Source organism: Schistocerca nitens, chromosome 9, assembly GCF_023898315.1.
Source record: "Schistocerca nitens isolate TAMUIC-IGC-003100 chromosome 9, iqSchNite1.1, whole genome shotgun sequence".
NCBI classification, from domain to species: domain Eukaryota; kingdom Metazoa; phylum Arthropoda; class Insecta; order Orthoptera; family Acrididae; genus Schistocerca; species Schistocerca nitens.
The window spans coordinates 352,572,691-352,594,231 of NC_064622.1; the positions used below are offsets into that span (position 1 = coordinate 352,572,691).

The following is a 21,541-nucleotide window of genomic DNA, read 5'->3' on the forward strand; positions in this document are numbered from 1 at the left end:
AATTACACCTTTACTGTGCTTAATGGCATCCTACACTTATATTTCGTTATGAATATTTGTTATTGTCTATGTGACATAGTGTGGACACAACATAATAAGAAATGATTCAATTCACCTACAGCCATTGCCTTTATTTTACTTTTGTTGACGTTCATATTGTAATCTCATTTCAAGATAACGTTCATTCCAACCAATTGACCTTCCAAGTCCTATGTGGCCTGTAGCACAATTATAATGTCACAAGCAAGTCTTGAATTTCTATTTCTTCTCTCTGAATTTGGATTAAGTTCCCAAATTGTTCCTTGGTTCTCTTTACTGCGTAGCCTACATACAAACTGAACAGTATGGGTAGAACCTGCAAACCTCTCTCACTTGCTTCTGCACTGCTTCTGTCATTCTATGTCTTTCTTCTGTTACAGTCCGGTATTTATAAAACCTTTCGTTCCCTGTATTTTATCCCTGATCTGAGAACTGTGGAGTTTTGAAAAGTGTAATACAACCGACATCAGAGGTTCCTACATGAGCTTCACATCTGTCATCCTATGTCTTTCTTCTGTTACAGTCCGGTATTTATAAAACCTTTCGTTCCCTGTGTTGTATCCCTGATCTGAGAACTGTGGAGTTTTGAAAAGTGTATTACAACCGACATCAGAGGGCTACAGTTGAGTTATTTGGGTGACTTGAGAGCTGTGTTGTCAGTTGTGTTTCCTACATGAGCTTCACAAGACATTATTTGTTACAACATATATCTGTTTACAAATTAGGAAACTGTTGTCTTATTCGATACACTACCTCTGGACTGGAAGGTAGTATGCTTCAAAAAAGACTGTAACAAAAATGGGAAATGAAGTTCTAATGAAAAATCCATTCTGTAAGGAGATGTATAAATCTTTTTATTTATTCTGTTATTACATGTCAGAATAAAGGAGACAGGAAGAAGTATGTTATACCAAGACAAGTATCATTAGAGGCAATCTGGTGGTTGATACAAATAACTAAAACTCATTATACTCTACGCAGACAATAAGTAATAAACGATAAGAACAATTAAAACAACGTAGTTAATAGTAGAACGAACAGAGTTGTGGTGATTTACATTTAGACTATGAAAATATTATAAATAAAGGAATAACCCTATAATAGATCAGTACAGATGTGAACTGACGTCTAAAGTTATTTAGACTGTGGACTTGAATCACATTTTGTGCTTGATTATTGACGGGCTGTCGAAATGGCTTGCTTAAACGAACTCAAGGGTTTGTTTGTGCAGTCGTACATCAGTGTGGGTGTCTCAGTCCTATCTGAGCACCGAGAATCCGCCACAGCATCAGTAGCAGCAGCGAACTCATTATGGTAACTACTGTGTGGTGCAGAACTGTCAACCTGAAACAGTTAAATGTAACCACATGTTGTTAAATGTAATAGAACCATACAATACAGCCTACAAGGCCGGTGTTGCCTTCCAACGTGCGATTAACTGATAGAGTACCAGAGTGAAAACATGAAAGAGAACAAATTTGTTTCGAAACACAGATCGTATCTGTAAAATAACGCTTTCCCAGCTTGAGTTGCGATTATTTTTCAATATTTACTGGCACGATGCATTTCGACTGCATGCTGCCATCAGTTAGATCGATAATCCACTGCTGTCTGGGGCGTGCCCAGATACGTCTTCGGCTTGGAATTTCATTGGCTCGAGTAGAGTTGTTTCCAGTAATGAGTTCCGCCTCCGATTGAGCGAAGACGCTCTAGGCAGCGATGGGATACCAACCTGACTATCGCCCGTCTTACGCCCCGGTAAGCAGGAGTAATGGTCTGGGAAGCCATTTCATTTCATATCAATACCCCTTCGGTTGTCATCTGCAGCACCCTCGCAGCACAACGGTGTGTCAACGATATTCTGCGCACCACTTTATAAATCTTCATGCAAGACATCCTGGGCTTAAATTTCAGCAAGATAATCTTCCTACTTGCTAAACCGTACGTTGGCCAGTAAGGTAGCCATATATATCCCTAGTTGGGAAAGTTTGGGGCGTTATGGATAGGGCCCTTCAACCAGTACTGGAGTTTGGATATCTAACGTGCCAACTGGAAGGAATTTGGCACGATAGCCCTCTGGAGAGTATCCAACAACTTTATCATTCAGTGCCAATCATCATAATTGCTTGTGTAAGGGGTACAGATGGACCAATGCGTTATTATGGTTCAAATGGCTCTAAGGACTACGGAACTTAACATCTGAGGTCATCATTCCCCTACACTTAGAACGACTTAAACCTAACTTAACTAAGGTCATCACAGAAATCCATGCCCGAGGCAGGATTCGAACCTGCGACCGTAGCAGCAGCGCGGTTCAGGACTGAAGCACCTAGAACCGCTCGCCCACAGCGGCCAGCCAATGCGTTATTAATTTGCTGGGTGTGCGAAGCTCTTTCTCCTGAATAAATCATCCAGTTTTTCTGAAATTCTAATTATTTGTTTGCGTGCACATGCATATCATATTTACCGATTTACGACCTATTCGTTTAACTCCTTCGTGATTGTCGTGATGGCGTATTTCAACTTGTTAACCTCCATCTTATTTAACGTAAGTGTTTACTCACAGGTGTTTTAAAAGATGGCCACCGAATGACTAGTACGATTTCTATGCTTCTTAAAATGTAAGTTTTTAGCAGCATTTCATTCGTTACTTATTCACATAGTTATAAGTTTCTTTAGTTTATTTATTAATAAAAACAGTAAGTATTTGGCCGGCCGAAGTGGCCGTGCGGTTAAAGGCACTGCAGTGTGGAACCGCACGACCGCTACGGTCGCAGGTTCGAATCCTGCCTAGGGCATGGATGTTTGTGATGTCCTTAGGTTAGTTAGGTTTAACTAGTTCTAAGTTCTAGGGGAATAATGACCTCAGCAGTTGAGTCCCATAGTGCTCAGAGCCATTTGAACCATTTGAACAGTAAGGATTTATCTGTAGGCTGAAGTTCCAAAAGGTGTAACTTATGTTTGGAAGCCTACAGAATTCCTTTCATTACACAGTTACCACTTCCCACGTACTTTAGGTATAATTCTCGTAGTGAATATCTAGTATCCTTTTAAGGTCATACAAGTGAAGTTTTGAGATTTTATAGTGCATTTTAAGACTAATCTCGTGTTACTTGAAATTCCATTTAACGCGCTTTGGAAGTAATGTAGGTGATTTATTGCGTTACTTGTGACGATTAGGACTAATGCGAACCATGGACCCCGTCGGTGGTGAGTTGGCCTGCGTGCCTCAGCGGTACAGATAGGCATACTGTATGTGCAACCACAATGGAAGGATATGTGTTGAAAGGCCAAACAGACGTGGGGTTCCTCGTGAGGGGCAACAGTCTTATCACGAGATGCAGCGGCAACAGCCTGATTGACAGGCAACAGTATGACTGACATGGTCGTGTAGTATCAACCAAAATGGTCTTGCTGCGCTGGCGCTGCGAACTCTCACCGATTGTCAGTTATCAAGTGTGTGGCCCCTTCCACGTGGATAAAGATACATGGCAGTTAGCTACGTCAAAACGCTGCTCGGAGCGTAGTGGAGGAACACCGAGCCGGCCCACACAGCACCTTCGAGGTCTCTGCGCAAGCCAGTCAGATCCAGGCGCTCAAATGGCTGCGTCATAATGCGAGACAGTATCGCTCATTTTTGGAAACTTCGCCAGGCTATTCAAAGTTCATTCGCTCCCTCTTTCGCAAACCACAGTCGAGTGAAGATCGCTCGGATCGGCCTAGCGGATATATTGTTCTATGGAGACCTAAGACCACTGACGAGCCGTACGCTTAGCATCTCTCTCTCTCTCTCTCTCTGTGTGTGTGTGTGTGTGTGTGTGTGTGTGTGTGTGTGTGTATGTGCGTGTGCGTCGTGCGTGCTTGCGTGACATTTCCTATACTTGCAAATATTCGTGAACAATTAAGGAGTTCCCGATGTGCCACGTGAATGGATACACAGTTGCTGCTGAAGAGACTCTGCTTTCAATTCACTGTCATTTGTTCATACGATCATCATTCACAGCACCAGCTGAACCTAGGCACGGCACTTCTGGGGCGTCGACTTGTTTCTCAACGTCGACACTCGAGGCATATTACGTGAGTTTTAATCCAATTGCGCTCGTTTTTCCCACTTTTGACACTATACTGTCCGAGTCTCTCCCACTCTAGAAACAGTTACACTTCTCTCCTCAACGCTGGAACAACATGTATATGTCACCTCCACTCAGTCCAGTCTGTAGCTCGTGCTCGCGGCCGCGTTATCGCTTCCCGAGTCCGGGGTCCCGGGTTCGATTTCCAGCGGCGTCAGAGGTTTTCACCTGCCTCGTGATGACTGGGTGTTTGTGTTGACCTCATCATTTCATCATCATTCATGAAAGTGTTGAGATTTGACTGAGCAATGTTTGGGAATTCTTGCGGTCACTGATAAGAACGCAGTTGAGTGCTCCACTAACCGTACATCATCATCATCCACTCAGTCCAGAGCCCGTATAGAAGTCGTCTCTTCGGTTAACTCAGTAACTTGGTTCGTTATCGTTTCGAGATAAAGTTCTGAAATTTCAGCTTTATAACGAAAAAATTGGCATCCCCTCTGAGTCATCTGCAAACACGAATGGTTACAGAGTCCATGTAATTAGCATTTTTATGACACCGATGTTCCTCTCCAACAGGACAACATCCACACATCTGCTTCTGCTGTATTGCAACTAAAATACTAATGGCGTGTGCCAATTAGGTGTTCAGTGGCAATACTCATTTATTTCAGTGAGATCTTTCAGTCTCTTTCATCTGTTGGTATCAGTTATGAGAAATTTTAGTATTTATTAATATGTAGGTGTTATTTCAGTTTGCGTTTGGAATCACTGTTACTGAACTTTTGCATGTGAATCAAGTGCACATATAAATACTACAAAAAAGTAATTGTGTGTACAGTATAGATGTGTAGATGGAGCAAGTTTTGCAGGTCACGTAAATGCCTTAGGTAAAGTCCCTTTCTTTAGGATTTTAATGAATAAAGTTTTTATTCGAAGAGAGAGCGATATTACTGTATAATAGTAATATAAAACAATAAAGCAAGTATAATATGGTAGAGATTTGTTGGGTAACACAATGATATTTGTGAGTCGACTGTAGTAGTTGTACTGAATATCATGATAAAAGAAGTACACGTACCAAAAATATTTCTTCTTGGCTGCTTCCAAGTTGTCGAAGCTCTCATTCAAGATGTAAAGGCGCAATCCACGCACACAGTTTTTATGATGCCACTCTAAGTCAACGTCTACTATGTCACAGGGAAAGAGCTTGCGGTCGGCTTCTCCCAGACGGCCCAGCATGGCCACCATGTTGTCGTCTTTGAAAGTCCACTCTCTAGTGGTGAATTTCTCCAGAGCTTGCATGACTCCATGAATACGCGAGTACACATTCCATAGTCTGCAACACAAACGCGGTGTCTGAAACAGAACCTCTTTGTCACGATTAACTTGAACAGTGAAGCTTACAGTTAAAAATAAAAATGAAATTAGGGTTCACATCATTTTTTTTTGGAAAATCCTAAATATGGCAATGGCTCTTGTACTCCATAAATACAGGGCGAACATTAATAAAACCAACAAACTGGAGGGACGGATTCCTGACTATAAATGGAGGAAAAAAGGTCCTACGAACATGTGTCCAACATGCATCGTTGCCACAGTAGATGGCACTGATGAAAGAAAGTTCCTTTGACCACATGCTGTCTTTGTGTGTTGGAGCCTGTGTGATTGACACAGCATACTGGAAGCATCGGAATGGCCACTATTCATATGGGGAACAAGCTGAGATAGTATCTGTGTACGGCCAAGCAGATGGAAAAAGTCGAGAGGCAGGACAGCTATATGCCCGCCCGGCTAGCCGCGCCATCTAACACGCTGCTACCCGAGCGGGAAGGCGTGCCGGTCCCTGGCACGAATCCGCCCAGCGGAGTAGTGTGGAGGACCTGTGTGGCGGTCAGCCTATGGATGGTTTTTAGGCGGTTTTCCATCTACCTCGGCGAATGCGGGCTGGTTCCCCTTATTCCGCCTCAGTTACACTATGTCGGCGATTGCTGTCTCCACGTACTCGCACACCCTAATATACCACGCAAACGTTTGGGCTACACTCGTCTGGTATGAGACGTTCTCCGGGTCGGGGAAGAGGGAAGGTCCACTGGGGAGCGAACTGCACAATAACCCTGGGTTCGGTGTGTGGCGGCCGTGAGGTGGGTGGACTGCTGTGGCCTGTTGTGGAGTTGTGAACCACTGGGCTACGGCGGGACGAAGCCTCTCCGTCGTTTCTGGGTCCCCAGTTTAATACACAACACACACGCACACCGGACAGCTATATCAAAACAAGTACCCTCACTGGGACCAACCACATCACACAACATTTCATGCCTTTCTTGGCCGTTTATGTGATCAATGGTCCTTTCAGATTGACGACCGTGCAGGAAGGACTGTGCGAACACCAGATTTGTAGTACCAGGTTCTACAGGATATTGAGACGAACTCTAGTACAAGGTCGAGGCAACATGGTGTAAGCCATGTACCGTTATGTGTATCCTGCATGACAACCGCTACTATCCCTATCACCTGCAGCGAGCACAAGGAACATCAGCAGTGGATTCCCCTCTACAGGAAGGATTTTGTCGATGGTTTTTGCACCAGATCAATTATGGGATTTCTGTCATCAGTCCTCTTTAAGGATGAAGAAACATTCACTAGAACTGGCATCGTCAGTCTGCATTATTGTCATCTGTGGGCTACAGAAAATCCTCGGGGCGTGGTTGAGGCGACTCAGCAGTATCATTTCAACACCAATGTGTGGGTGGGGTTTCTGGGCGTCTACATACTTGGATCGATTACCATTCCGCAGTGCCTCCATGGACGGATGTACCTCGACTTCCTGCCTGGGATGCTTCAGAATGTGCCATCGGTAATACAACAAGTTACAAGATTTCTGCATAACGGAGCACTACACCACTTCCGCATAACGCTTCGCTGACGCCTCAACAACATCTTCCTCAGATAGGGTGCGAAGGCCCTGTATCATGCCCTGCTAGATTACCGGGCTTAAATCCACTGAATTACCTCTGTGGGCATCTGAAAAGCGTTGTGTAGGCTGAACCAGTTCCTGATGTGCAGAGCCCTTAACAGCGTGTTCACGAAACCTGTGAGGCTATTCAGAGAGAAGCCGGAACGGGCGAAAGAGTGCGGCAGTCCGTGATACCACGTGCTGAAAGCGTGCATTTCATCCCATGGGGGCCACTTTGAACATCAGTTGTGAAGTGGATGCGATGCAGCTCTCTACTGTGTTCTGGGACGATTTCTTGTCGTTGCACATTTACAGCCCATTTTCAAACACATCTTCACAGGACCTTATTTCTTCCATTTCCAATCAGAAACCCGTCCCTGCAGTTTGTCAGTTTTATTAACATTCCTCTGTATATTAATTTCCATAGATTTGTATTAGCTTTGATTAACGTCCACCTGCGACACTGAGTGGTCATTGCGTCTGACGCCACATTGGAGGATCTGGGTTTAGTCCTCGTTGCTACAAGACATTTATCCTCGGCGAGACGAGCTTAATAGGGTGCTCTACGGCTTGTGAGACAACTGATTTGTTATTTCAGTCAGGCGTAACGACTTCAAGGTTTGGTGAGCCGACAACGGATGGAAGAGCAGGCTGCTGAACTCGTACCGTATCTAAATGAAGTCATTTGAAAAAATTCGTTGATTTGGATGAAGCAGACCAAACAACGAGGTAATCAGTACCATCGGATTAGGGATGGATGAAGAAGGAAGTCGGCCGTGCCCTTCCAAAGGAATCATCCCGGTATTTTCCTGGAGCGATTTAGGGAAATGATAGAAAATCTAAATCAGGATGGCCGGACGCGGGTTTGGAGCGCCGTTGTCCAGAATGCGAGTCCACCTGGGAAAAGGATGGCTCAGTGTACGGTTGCCGTAGTGCTGGTCTGTGAGACTGGTGTCTGAATTACTTTTACTGTTGTTAGATTTAGGGCATTCAAGAAACCGTAACTGACTTATAAATATCACAACGAGCCCTTGAAAGTTAGCATCATATTGCTTAAGACGTGCAACAAAACTGAAATGTACCAGCTAGCAGTTCAGTTTCCAACTAATTTGCAGTTGTGTGAAGTTTCAGTGGAACTGTGTAACGACTTTATGAAAGTTCTGATGATGATTTCTGAAAGCACATTATTGCTCGTGATACAGTAGAATGACATTGTTCTCTCGAGGATCTCTAAGGGTAGTTTCAATTCCATGAGCGGGATTGTTTTCTTCCTTTGTTTATAGTGGAGGAGGAGGAGGAGGAGGAGGAGGAGATTTATCGTCCTGTCGACAGCAAGGTCAATAGAGACGGAGCACAGGCTCCGATTAGGGAAGGATGGAGAAGGAAAGTGGCCGTGCCCTTTCGAAGGTACCATACGGGAATGTGTCTTTAACAATTTAGGAGAACGGGAAACCTAAATCAGGACGGCTAGACACAGGTTTGAACTATCGCCCTCCCGAATGCGAGTCCAGTATGCTAACCACTGTGCTATTATCTACTCGTTTTGCTTGTAATGGAGTTTTTCTTCCATGAGATGTGAGAGTTGTGTATATCTGCTACATGTAAGTAACTGTTATGAGTAGATGTGCTATGTAGTGTGGTGTCAATGCTATTGAGGCAATGCGAGAGAGAAGATGGCCTCAAACCTGACTGGAGACACAGCCCGAAATATCACAGAGGCTAACAATAAACTGCATCTAGAAATTGAACCTGGTGCATACGATATTGACGATTTAAAACAGACTGGAAAGGGATTGAGCTCCGTGCAAACATAAGTACACTTAAATCTGAAATAAGGACGGCGAATGCATCGATTGACTAAGCAGAAATGTTCAATAGGCCCACTACTGGGTTTCACAGACGGACAGGTTTTGAAGACGGATCCCAATAAATTTTACAAATCTGATCAGACAATGGATATTCCCCCTATTGTTGAGTGTAACATTGCAACGAACTCATATCTCAACGATAGAGTGGTTCATTCAATTTACGGATCCTTTCCATGAGTTGGAACAGGGTATAAGATCGTTGAGACTTCTACCACCGCTATATACCTTCCAGTGACAGTTCAGACATTGGATTATATGGATCTGCGTACTGTGGATAAGAATAACCAACTTGTTGACTTTCGTGGTGAGGAAATCATTCTGCGACTACAACTGCGACAAGATGTGCGTAAGGTATAAAACCAGTGCACACAGCCCACAGCATAGCACATCGTAGCAGAACCGCAAGATGATAACACTCTCGAACAACAAGTATCTAAAATCAGTAGGCTTGAAACCTCGCAATGACGTCGTCGCTCGATATATCTCACCCAGTGGAATATGAAGAGCGAATCATAAGCCAAGAATACTTCTCGCATAAGTCTTACGCTTCAACGACATTTAACAAGAACAATGAAATTAGGATTGTCATCGAGCTCCAAGACGTTTTTCATGCAGGAGTTTCATATATTTTCATGGAACCTCTAAGAAAAAGGATGGTAGTCATACAGCGGGATCAAAGCTTACACGTAATGCTTTGGCATACCTGTTCCAGGAAATAAGTTACGAACTTAATGGGGTAGAGGTTGATAGTACACGTAATGCTGGCATAGTATCACCCCTTAAAACTACTCTCTCATCATCACCCTCGGATTTGAATGGCTTAGAAAATGCAGATGGTTCATAGACGAGACTGTGGGCAGAGCAGTAGAAGAGTACATTTACTACATGCGTACCTCTAAAAATGGTTATGGCGTACTTTGAGGACATGCAGCGAATTATTATGAATACTAAACAGGAGCTTATTCTGGTACGGAGCGCAATGGATAGCAGCTCAAGAGGTGAATGAGATCATCATCAGTAAAATTATATGGAAAATGTCGCACATCACTGTGGCAGACGAGGGGCGTTTAAAGCTTTTAAAAGTTCTGAATACCGGTACAAATCTGTCATTAACTTTCCGCTCGTGGGAGGTTTTTGAGTACCCGGTGCTACCGACAGGGAGGAGACAAACATGGGCTATTAAAACCTTAGTGCAGCTACCAAGATTCATCATACTTGCATTCCAGACAAAAGGAGGGGGAATTTAGCAAATGATTCCGCCGTATTTGACAACTGTAATTAAACTAATGCCAGAGTCTATTTGAATTCCGAATTCTATCCGTTTGACAGTTTACTGATACAGTGGGATCATGATATAGTGGGATCAGAATGCATACAGTCTAGCATTTGGCATGTTTGCAAGGTTCCGTGCTTCTTACTATGAACGTGTTGAAGAGAAAGGATGCCTACTCAGTCCACGGAAATTCAAGGAGCTGGCACCAGTCATCGTAATAGACTGTTTTAAGCAGAATGAGATAGCTAAATCAGAACCAGTAGATGTACGAATCGAATTTGAATCTTCATCAAATTTCCCAGAACACACTGCAGCGTATGCTCTAGTTTTACATGATCGTGTAATTAACTATTGCTCACTTACTGGTGTTGTGCAGCGTGCTGTGGCACGCCCAGAGCATTTCACAATGACAACTTGCTGTGTGAACATCGTTGCCGACATTCAAGGTTTCTATGATGATGAGTGTAGACAATCCACATTTAAAGATGTTGCATACACGGAAGATGCTGGTATAATAGACACATTTTCAGCAAGAATTGCATCAGAGACCTTTCAAGGATGACAACTGTGCTAAAACACGGAGGAATGCAAAGTGGCTAACACGTTTTTCTCATGGACTTCACTGGGACGATCCTGGTATAACTTATAAAGAAATGATGACGTCACTTCGAATATACGATCATCCTGAGACCATGATTTACGTCAAATGCGAGGAGGAGATCACGTGGGTGCAGCGAATCTTCAAGTTTGCACCTATTCAAGATCTGGAATTCTACCGGTGCTCTGCTATCCATAAACTCAAAAAGAAGATGTGTGAAAATAGCTCCTACTTAGGTAGTATGTAGCCTTGCCCAGATCCTTTGTTTGTGGCTTTGTTCAACCACAGGGGATATAATTTCAGCCATGTTTGCTATGTGTCTTTTGAAGCGGACACCATCACGAGGCGCCTGTTCCCATAAACCTATATGTGCAGCACGACAGGCGAAATCCCATGCAATCGTTACATATATTTTGTTTTCATTCATCTTAAACGTCACCTCTTTCATGCTTTAAACTAATATCTTGTGCATCTTGCACTGGCTTTACGTACATTTATAAGCGTCGGGGTTTGGGAAATAATAACAAAAACGTATGGTAACTAATAATAATTTTTTTATTCTGACATAAAAACTCACAGCAACAATACTGCTTTACATCCACAAAACTTGTTTCTACAATACACGAAGTAATACTGCTTTTAAATGCACAGTTCTTGTTAGTGTTTGAATATTTGTTGTTTACAGTTCATAGTTTTAAAGATAATAGTACTGATTGAAAAATTTTTTTGTACTTTACATTGTAGAGGTATAGTTTCTCTTACTCTAATACTGTAAGTATTACTAGCGAAGTTCGATCCAAATGGAAGACTTAATTTATACTTTGAACTGGATGACTCTAAACATTTTCCACCTCAAGCAGCTGAAATAACTTAATAATATAATGAAGCGGATGGCCCTAAAATGTTTATCCCAGACAGCTGCACTAAAATGAAATGGGTGGAACTCACACTTAAAACTAGAATAACTTGGATAGCTGTCGGTAGGTGAAACTTAAAAACTAATCTATTTACACATGCACTCATACAGTCGCACACGCATATGAAGTGAAAAAACGATAAATACGGTAAACTAGTTTTTTCCTTCATTTACAATTTTTCAACTATTTTGATGATTTTGGTTCAATTTTTTAAATCTTTTTCATTAATACATTGCACATTTTTAATTTTTTTACTAATTTTTATAATTTTTCCCAGGACATACTGCTTATATAGTCGTGTCTAGCTTATTTAGAAAAAAAAAACAATATATTTACACACAGGCATACATATTTACACAGACATCCACATTAAAACCGACTCACAAGCATACACACGGACACACATAAGCACTCACACATGCAGGCACACCACACATCAAAATACAATATTTAAACTATGATAAAAGAGCCTTACCATTCGGCACAAGCTCTCTCTCAGCCATTCTCTCTCTCATTCACACCGTCGGAGTCTCCCACCCTCTCTCGCACTTCAAGTAATTAGTGTGACTACGGGATGGTTTCGATCACGTCATCACAAATGGCTCTTTTACAGTCATGAGGTGACAATCTGACTTTAGATTGCAGCACAGTGTACACTCATGGTCTCGCGATAGAATACTAGTTTGCTGTACCAAATGCGGAAGTTGCGGCAGGGCGTATCAGACGCCATCGTACAGGCACTGCAAGTAGTCTTCGACCGTGAGGAGACGTGATGCCGCACATTGCACGTCCTTAGACCGCCTCTGGGTGGCTCTGTCTACTGTACGATATGCATTATTTTGGATCTTAGACCCACAAACTCCACATTCGGCAATCCATCCGCCTCATCTTTCAGTAAGCCGATAACCTCCTTGTCCTGAGCAACAATACCGTAAATATTATCGGCTGCGTGACTCGGTGTGTCAAATTCATTAGCACGCCACCTAATTACTTCATATGGTTCGCAGTTCTTCACCCACTAGATGAAGCTATCTGTATCCGTATAAAGTAACCTTGGCTCCATGAAATGAGTTTTAGCAAACTCATAGTGGAAGCGGTACATGTGGAGTTAGGAGATGTCCAGTATCCACATACCCAAATAGATTTCTTTCGTAAACTCTACTGAAACCTTCGACATCTGCACAGCAACGAATTTTTCATTGAAAATAGTGCCCCCTTAAAATTTGGTCTGGCGATGCAGGTTCTTACGCACGAGCGCCCATCCCATTTAGTTCTAATCAAAATATCAGGTTCATTTCTTACATTCAGCACGGTTTTACCGAAAATGGAATTATTCATCAATTTGTAAAAGTCTTTTTCGAAATCACTAGTCTCAATCGTCCTCTTTTCGGTATTTAAATCAATATACTCGTTGAACCAGCGGGACTGATTGAAAGAAATAGCCTCATTAATTCTACCTGTCTTCATCCCAAAGCTAGGACACTGATGGAGGTTACGATAGTGAATTACATACCTCTGCTTGTGTCTAACAGTGGTCATCAGTTTGGGGTAGTGCTTCCTCGCGGAACTTGTTTCTCTGGACATAACGGCAAGTCGCTTGACATTACATGCAAACTAACAGGGTCTATAAGGTGTGCCTCCACCACATACCCTACATCAGAATCAGTCGCCAGACCCAATATTTTTCCACCTAATCCCTCTAATTCGTTATTTGGCACCCATTGAACTCCACCAACCAGCAGTGGCTGCATCGTGGCATGCCCTTATAAGCTATTCACATTCAGATATAGAATATAACTTGAATCGAGGAATGCATTAAGCCCCTCACCCATATGTGGATTATTTTCCTTGGCGTGTCTATGAATGCACTGGCAAAGTCCTCCCCAGATCTCACGCTCAAAGAAAAGAAACGTATCGGCATCAGTCAAAATTTCAATACTGCACCTCGTTTTCTTGAGAATTGCGTCCCAGGACAACCCAGGTGCCGTGTAATAAAAGGCAGGGTCCAGAGAATATGTGCCCATGCACACACTATGGAACTTTTTAAAAACATCTGCAAGCAACCGCACATCGGTGTCCATGTATAGTCTTCCGTATTCACCAAAATTTGGAATGTTGAATTCCCTCCAGTCATTCGCAGCATGATCGTAATCTGCACTAGTTATTTCATCGCCTGTGAGAGTACTGTTAAATGCAGATATGTCGGGTAGCCTGGTTTCATCGAGTTTCACCTTACTATCCATATATTCATCAGGGAAACTTCTTTCCTAGACACAAGCTGAAACATCTCCTCTTCAAGGTAAGGAGAACGGATGATATGCATATCCTTCTGAGATAGAGTTTCTGGAGTGGCGCCTGCAGCGAACGTAGTGTGTCAAGGCAGCAGAGCGTAATTTTTGGCGTCATTCGTTTCGAGAATGAAATATATTTCTCAACACTCTCAGGCTGGACACTGACCTGATTTTTCTCCTAACCAAAACCAACCAATTGCTCAACTAGAAAGTGAGCCATATCCACTTAAATTATGGGAAAAAAACGGGTATGTGTCGTGGTAATAGATACTTTAAATTCCATACATTGTCAGCTGCACCGCAGAACTTACCCGTAATATGACGATGATCTCCACGCGGAGTTTCAGCTTTTCTATCTATGGCAGCCCACAAATATGATAGTTAATTGCGTCATTGTATAAATTTTTTATCCTCCTCCGTTTCGGCCATGTTGGTGCTGTAAAGCCTATCAACATCCCATGATAATTTTTCAAGCTCAGTGAGCAACAAAACCGCAGGATTATCTCCAGCACAAGATTCATAGCGGTTAAGAGTTGAATCATATGAACAGGCAATTTGGTACACTGCCGCATGTGGTACTTGTTTTTGTGTGAAGGTGGTGTGTGAGGCTAACGGGTTCCCTTCACAGCGGGTAATAGGAGCCAAGGAGACACTCGAAGTCTGTGTATACAACAAATGGACATCGTTTCTGGTGGTGAGAATTCTTGAATTTAATGAAGTTGTTTTCTTCTGTAGGCATAACAACACGTGCCGGTTCCTTGGATTCGCAGTCCGTCACATGTCTTTTTAAATGCCTTTCTTCTGAAAAGTTATTTAGACACCTGAAGCAAATGTGTTTCTTATCTTTATGTTTCGACAGTTCGCTACAAAGGAGGCGGAACATATATTTGATCCATATGTAATGCTGATTATCACCTTCAGAGAAGAGTAGCATATTTACATGAAGATGATGCTCACCTGCATATTTCGAAAAATGGAGTGGTCCGAATATAGCATGCTTGTCCTGCTCATCTGGCTTGCTTTTCTGCTTCTTCTTCAGGCCATAAAAGTGAACCGAAATTCTGGGATTTTTGTGCCTCAAATTTTGTTATATCCTGAATCTTTACGGATAACTCGATATGTTCGAAGTTATATCATTCACGAATGTTGACCTATACCGTATCGAGATGTGCCTTCTAGATTTTGTTTAATTTTTCTTTCACAAGCCAGGATAGACCAAGCAAAACAAGTGATACCTTTTAATTTTGAACGTTACTGCAAGCCTGCTTCTTCTTAATATCCTCAGAGAGTTTGATATAACTGGATCCCCCTTTTAACGGATCATAGACATTAATATGGATTTCGTGGTGTGGTATTTGGCTGAATGCTTTAGCTGACCCTTAGCTGACTGTGAGTAATAAGAGGCGGCTGCGGTGGCCTCCTGTAGGAGCATTCAGGCTGCATCGAGGGTGCTCCATAATGCTCCTGCATCTTTGAGCCTTCACCATCGCCAGTTTTTGGGGTGGGAGATCGTTGCTCTGACTAAACCACCCATGGACGCCAGATGGTATGCGTTGGTTTGGGGACAGGATCTACAGCAGCTGCCTCTCGCGCGGCAATGGGTGGCGCTTTGCACGGCCGTGCACGCTGCTCGGGTGTGTGTCTGACACCTGTCCCCACAACCACCACTCTGGATGCACGTGCCACAGCAAGCTGTAACAAACAAATAATGGGAAAAAAATTAAGCACAATGCTCAAAATTAAAAAAAAATATATGCTGTAAACAAGCAACAAAAATTTAGTAAATTACCATTCTTGAATAATAATTATAATAATGACAGTCACATTATAATCACCTATTATTTTCTGGGTTCCAGGATTGAGCTGTTCAGTCGATCCTTCTGGTAGTTCTTCCACTCAGTCAAATATCTCCATCTCCTGTTCCAGAAGGGAGAAATGGCACAGCCTTTCAGCAGCCACCATCTCACGTTCCCTCTGAAGCATCTCACCCTCGCCGGAATTGTTGTTATTGTGGAGTCATCGATCCACGTCATGGAAGTCGCCTATTGATTATCAGAAACAACTATAAAAAATGTGGGCCGAATTTGACTAGAGTGAGATATTGATTATACATAACTACGAAAAATTTAACTAAATAAGTAAAAGGTTCATACCAGATGGAAGTGATGACTCCTGGTCATCATTCTCGAACCGTACCCCTACCAGAATCTCATTTTCCTCTTGAGCAGTAGCAACATCTACAACAGTGAATAATATATACCCCACACAATTGTATATGATGTAAAAAATGTCAAATGGCGATATATTACAACTGTACTTACTTTCTTGCTGCATTTCAGACTACAGCAGCAGCAGCAGCTCAATGTCCATCAGCTCCTGCTCTAATGCTGGTACAGTGAGATCAAAAGTTTTATAAACTTGTTATGATCTGAATACAAGAGTTGTTTTCTGAACATGTTAACTACCACACAGAATTTGGAGGTGTAGTGACCACAATCAACTGTGGGAACGCCTTGGGCTGCGGATCGGAGCCGCCAGGCGGGGAAGCCGCCGGCGGTGGAGCACGCACCACCGGGTAAACACAGGACGAGTCGGACTACAGACCAACGACAACCGACAACAACCGACCACGACCGACTATGACCGACACAACAAGGAAGAGATAAACAACGGAAGTTTGTAGAAACCACAACACCAAACACCAACAGTAAATCCACTCGGAACCAGAGCCAGGCAAAAGTCAACAACGAGCAACGACAAGAACGCAGTGCCGCCGAGATAGAAACTCAATCCAGAGCGAGTACCAGACTTACTGGACTAGGTTTTTTTTTCCTTTATTGTATTTCAATTCCCCATCGAGGCAGGCTGGCAGCAGCATATGCGCTGCTCTTCAGCCGAAAGACATAGAACAAACAATAGAAGACATTTAAAAAGAACAAAGGAGAGAATACGGTGAACATAGATATAAAAAAGGGTGAACATCAGGGAAGGCAATAGACAAAAAAAACAAAACGGGGAGACCGTAAAATGGAGATAAAAACTGTGAAAACTGTTTAAAAGTAGCACACACAAAAGGCCACACACTGTGACAATTAAAAGAACACAAGGCACCGTATGACTAGAGCATCAAATGTATCGACGGATGGCGTAGCACATAACAAACACTGACGGCGGACCTCAAGGCAGTACACAATTAAAATCTCACCTCTTGACGAACAGGAGAAACAGCACTAAACACAACACTGATGTGGCACACTGACGACGATCAAAACAGATGGAGGAGGTGACCGGGGGGGCGCGTGGAGGAGGGCCAGGGAGGGAGGGAAGTGGGAAGGAGAGAGGCAAGTATGGGGTGCAGGGTCTCAGGGGAGGGGGGGACTGAGGAAAATCCGCTCTGGGAGAAGGAGGAAAGAGGGAAAGGGGCCCTGGGGAGTGGGGGCGGGGGGGGGGAACAAGGCCAGGTTATAGTTGGAAGGAAGGGTAGATGTCACGGCGAAGTTCGTCATACGGGAGGGGGAGGCGTTGGAAATTGCCCTGACGAAGGAGATGGAGGGTGTGGAGGTGGAGAGAGGGAGGGATACAGCGATAGAGGTGCGGCAATGGGCAGGGGTTGGAGAGGAAGGAGGAAACCAGAGGGTGGGGGGGATCAAGCCTGCAGACAATATAAAGGATGTGGAGATGTTGGAGGAACAGGAGGAGGTGGGGGAAGTGGATCAGTTCATACAGGAGCCGTGTGGGGGAAGGAAGGCGAATACGGAAGGCAAGGCGGAGTGCATGGCATTCAAGGATTTGGAGGGCCTTGTAAAAGCGGGTGGGGGTGGAGATCCAGGCAATGCTGGCATAACAGAGGATAGGACGGATGAGGGATTTGTAGGTGTGGAGGATGGTAGAAGGATGCAATCCCCACGTCCGGCCAGACAGGAGTTTCAGAAGGCGGAGGCGGGAATGGGCTTTCTGCTGGACGGTCTGGAGATGAGGGGTCCAGGTGAGGTGTCGGTCAAGGGTGAGGCCAAGGTATTTCAGGGTGGGGGTGAGCTGGATGGGACAAGCATAAAGGGTGAGGTAGAAATCATGGAGGCAAAAGGAGCGAGTGGTGTGGCCTATGATGATTGCCTGGGTTTTGGAGGGGTTGAGACGGAGGAACCACTGGTTACACGAAGTGGTGAACTGGTTAAGGTGGGTTTGGAGGGTATGTTGAGACCGTTGAAGGGTGGGATAGAGAGCCAGGAAGGCGGTGTCATCAGCATACTGGAGAAGGTGGACTGGTGGGGGTGGCTTGGGCATATCACCTGTATACAAGAGATAAAGGAGAGGGGACAGAACCCTGGGGGGCACCAGCTGTGGGATAAAAGATACGGGAGTTGGTGTTGTGGAGGGTGACATAGGAAGGACGGTGCGAGAGGAAGGAAGCGACCAGACGGACAAAATTGATAGGCAGGGCGTAGGTTTGGAGTTTAAAGAGGAGACTGGGATGCCATACACAGTCAAAGGCATTTTGGAGGTCCAAAAATGGCGGAGCGATGGGAGTTGAGCTGGAGGGACAGAAGGTGAACAAGGTTGAGGAGTTGGTCTTCAGCAGAGAAGGAGGGTCGGAAGCCACACTGGGTAAGGGGGAGGAGGTGGTGTTGAGCAAGGTGCTGATGGATACGGTGGGAGAGGATGGATTCAAGGACCTTACTGATGATGGAGGTGAGGCAGATGGGACGATAGGGTGGCAGAAGGGGGTTTGTTGGGTTTGAGGAATAAGAGGACGCGGGAGGTCTTCCACAGGTCAGGGTAGAAGCCAGTAGAGAGGATGACATTATAGAGATGGGCGAGGAGAGTCAGGAAGGAATAGGGGCTTTCTCGAAGTGTGACGGTAGGTGACACAGTCGTGACCAGAGGCCGTGTTGCGTTTGGACTGGAGGATAAGTTTAATCTCTTGTGCTGTGATGGGAGTGTTTATGTTGGAGGGGGGCAACTGACCCAAGTACTCGAGACTAGGAGCAAGTGGAGCGACCGAGGTATCGGCATGTTCCATGATGGTGGGGAAAAGAGAGTAATCAAAGTGGGGATCATCGGGGATGGAGAAGACCTCGGAAAGGTGGGAAGCGAAGTGGTTGGCCTTACTGAGGTTGTCAGCAAGGGGGCGATCGTTATGGAGAAGGGGGTGGTGGGAAGTGGAAAGGGAACTAGTAAGGCGATGGAAGGCGGACCAGTACTTGGAGGAGTTGATAGGGAGGGTGGCGTTGAGTCGTGTGCAGGTCTGGCGCCAGTCTCGGCGTTTCGTTGCTGTAATAAGGTTCCGTACGTGTCGCTGTATTTGCCGGTGGCGTTGGAGTGTATCCCTGTCACGAGTGCGCAGGAAGGAGCGATAGAGGCTGCGGGATTCACGGAGGAGGAGGACAGCCCGCGGAGGGAGAGTGGGACGGTGTGGGTGGCTGGACTAGGGCAGAGCGGCTATTGGCTGCTGTCTGCACGTGGTGTAGCGGTGGCGCCCTCGCTGCGCGAAAGCCGCTGCGCGGAATAGCCGCCGCGGACGCGGAGCCCTCAATAGGCTGACCACGTCCATTTGTTCTGGCGCGTGTTCGACTTCCGTTGCGTGAGGTACTAGAGGAGGTGTACTTACATTATTGTAACACAACATCTTCTGCTTGCTGGAGACTTTCAGCTTCCAGCTGGCATTCTAGTTCCATCAACATTTCGGGCATTAATGCTGTGATAAAAAGAACTTTTATAGCCACTTGTTACGAAAATGTATCACAATCTCGAAAAATTTTAAATACTTTCCTACGAAATTTTATAACCGTCGCAATTTTAACTCTTAATTTTTTTATAAACATTTACATGTCTGTTGACCCAAGTTTGGCCATTTCCCACCACCACTGCCACTAGCATCACTGCTGGCTAAGCGTTTCATGATGCAGGAATCACATTGCCACGACTATGCGCTGTCAAAGACTGGTGATGATTGTGGTGGAAGTTTGGCATTATATAGCTTCAGACTCCAACCTCTATTTTGTAGAGGACCAATAGGAACTCAGAGTGCCATACCATCAAGTTATAACTTGCCTTATTTTTTCTTCAAGCAGCTTGGTGTAGCTGTTTGAGGAAAATATCACATCTGTTGGGGGAGGAAAGAAAGATCTGAGACAAACATCCTTTGTTTGCTGGCAAGTGGCTAGAATATTGGATGTAGCTGCTAGCTATAGAAAAACAATCTTTGTTCATTCTGAAGGAAACACATAGCTTGATGTTTCTTATGTCAGCTGCACCCTTCGAAATATATGTTGTTGTTAGTCAGGGTATAGCTGTGGTGTGTGGACACTAGCTTCGCGTTCTTTTTCTTCATGGTGCAGGCAGTTGCTGTGCGAGACAAAAAAATTCTGTAAAACAAGTAGAGACCCCTTTCCAAAAACATCCTGTGTTTGCCGGCAAGTGGACAGAAAACGATGCAGCTGCTAGCTATATAAAAACACTCTTTGTTCAGTCAGAGACAGATAGTCTGACACACCCAATGCCAGCTGCATCCATAGAAATAAATGTTGCTGTTTTTCTTGGGACAGAACTGTGGGAGAAGACACTAACCTTTGAAAACAACTCTTTTGTTGGTGGTAATAACAAACAAAGCGTGCCTTGAGAGCATCATTGAAGATCGATTTCCAGCTTCTATGTGCTGCCCCCCTGATGGAGGCAGACATGTGGTTATCGGTAGACCGCCGGACACGAGGACTAGTGGCACATGCGTCGCAGATGTGTCATTAGGCCACCTGAGAGTTAACAGCTAGCGTGGCACGGCACCTTTCATGTCAAAAGGCCCACAGCTGGCCAGGGGCGGTGTAGGCATGGCCCGCAGTGTCCCACGTCGCGAGGCGGTCATGGTGAATGCAGCCGGGCTGGCAAGCGACTGCTACCTGATGCAGGGAGTGGTGGCAGCATGGAGCCAGCCACGCCAGTATTGCACCCAAGCCCTGCAGAGCACCGCGGCGCGCCTTAGTGACTTTGCGATAGCAATATACAAATCGATGAGGTGATCGGAAGTTAAACAAGAGTATCCCTGTCCTATTAAATGCAAATTATGTCCTTCTCAGACCACAATTCTCCGATTTCCCGTCCTCTGAATTATTTTTTCTTTTTTTCTTATCTCTACTGCCTATTCCCGTTTTATAAACAATTTCCGTTAATATTATGTTCTCTGAACTGACAGTTGATTTGTACAGCGAAAATTCGGAATTGCCGCAAAAATTCGAAATTTCCACCAGTAGGGTAGGTTGGGGGAGGGGGAGGGTGGAGAGGGGGGAGGGGGCTGGAGGACACGTGCAGGCTGCGAAAAATACGTGATGTCACCTGGGGGTGGGGATGGGCATGGTCATCTGCAGGAGTGGCTGGGGGGGGGGGGGGGGCAGGGGGTGATTATTTGATAAATTTAATTAATTTGCATATCAATTTGATATCTAAATTGCACCCGTAACCCCACTATCCTACTACTGTCCTATAGCACTGTATCCCTGCAGATTTTAGTATCTATTACTGAGAGCTCAATCAGGTGG

At 44.6% G+C, this 21,541-nt stretch overlaps 1 protein-coding gene across 1 annotated transcript in view; it reads right to left on the reverse strand.

The window, feature by feature from the left end:
* Window positions 1-1,119: 1,119 nt before the first annotated feature.
* The window catches only part of LOC126203663 (fatty acyl-CoA reductase 1-like), a 169,486-nt gene continuing 149,064 nt past the window's right edge, over window positions 1,120-21,541 (reverse strand). Inside the window, exons 8-9 of the mRNA XM_049938030.1 lie at window positions 5,191-5,448; window positions 1,120-1,383 (exon numbers count right to left, since the gene is read on the reverse strand). Coding sequence (XP_049793987.1) covers window positions 1,278-1,383; window positions 5,191-5,448 — 364 coding nt within the window. The 3' untranslated portion in view covers window positions 1,120-1,277. The remainder of the gene's footprint in view (window positions 1,384-5,190; window positions 5,449-21,541) is intronic.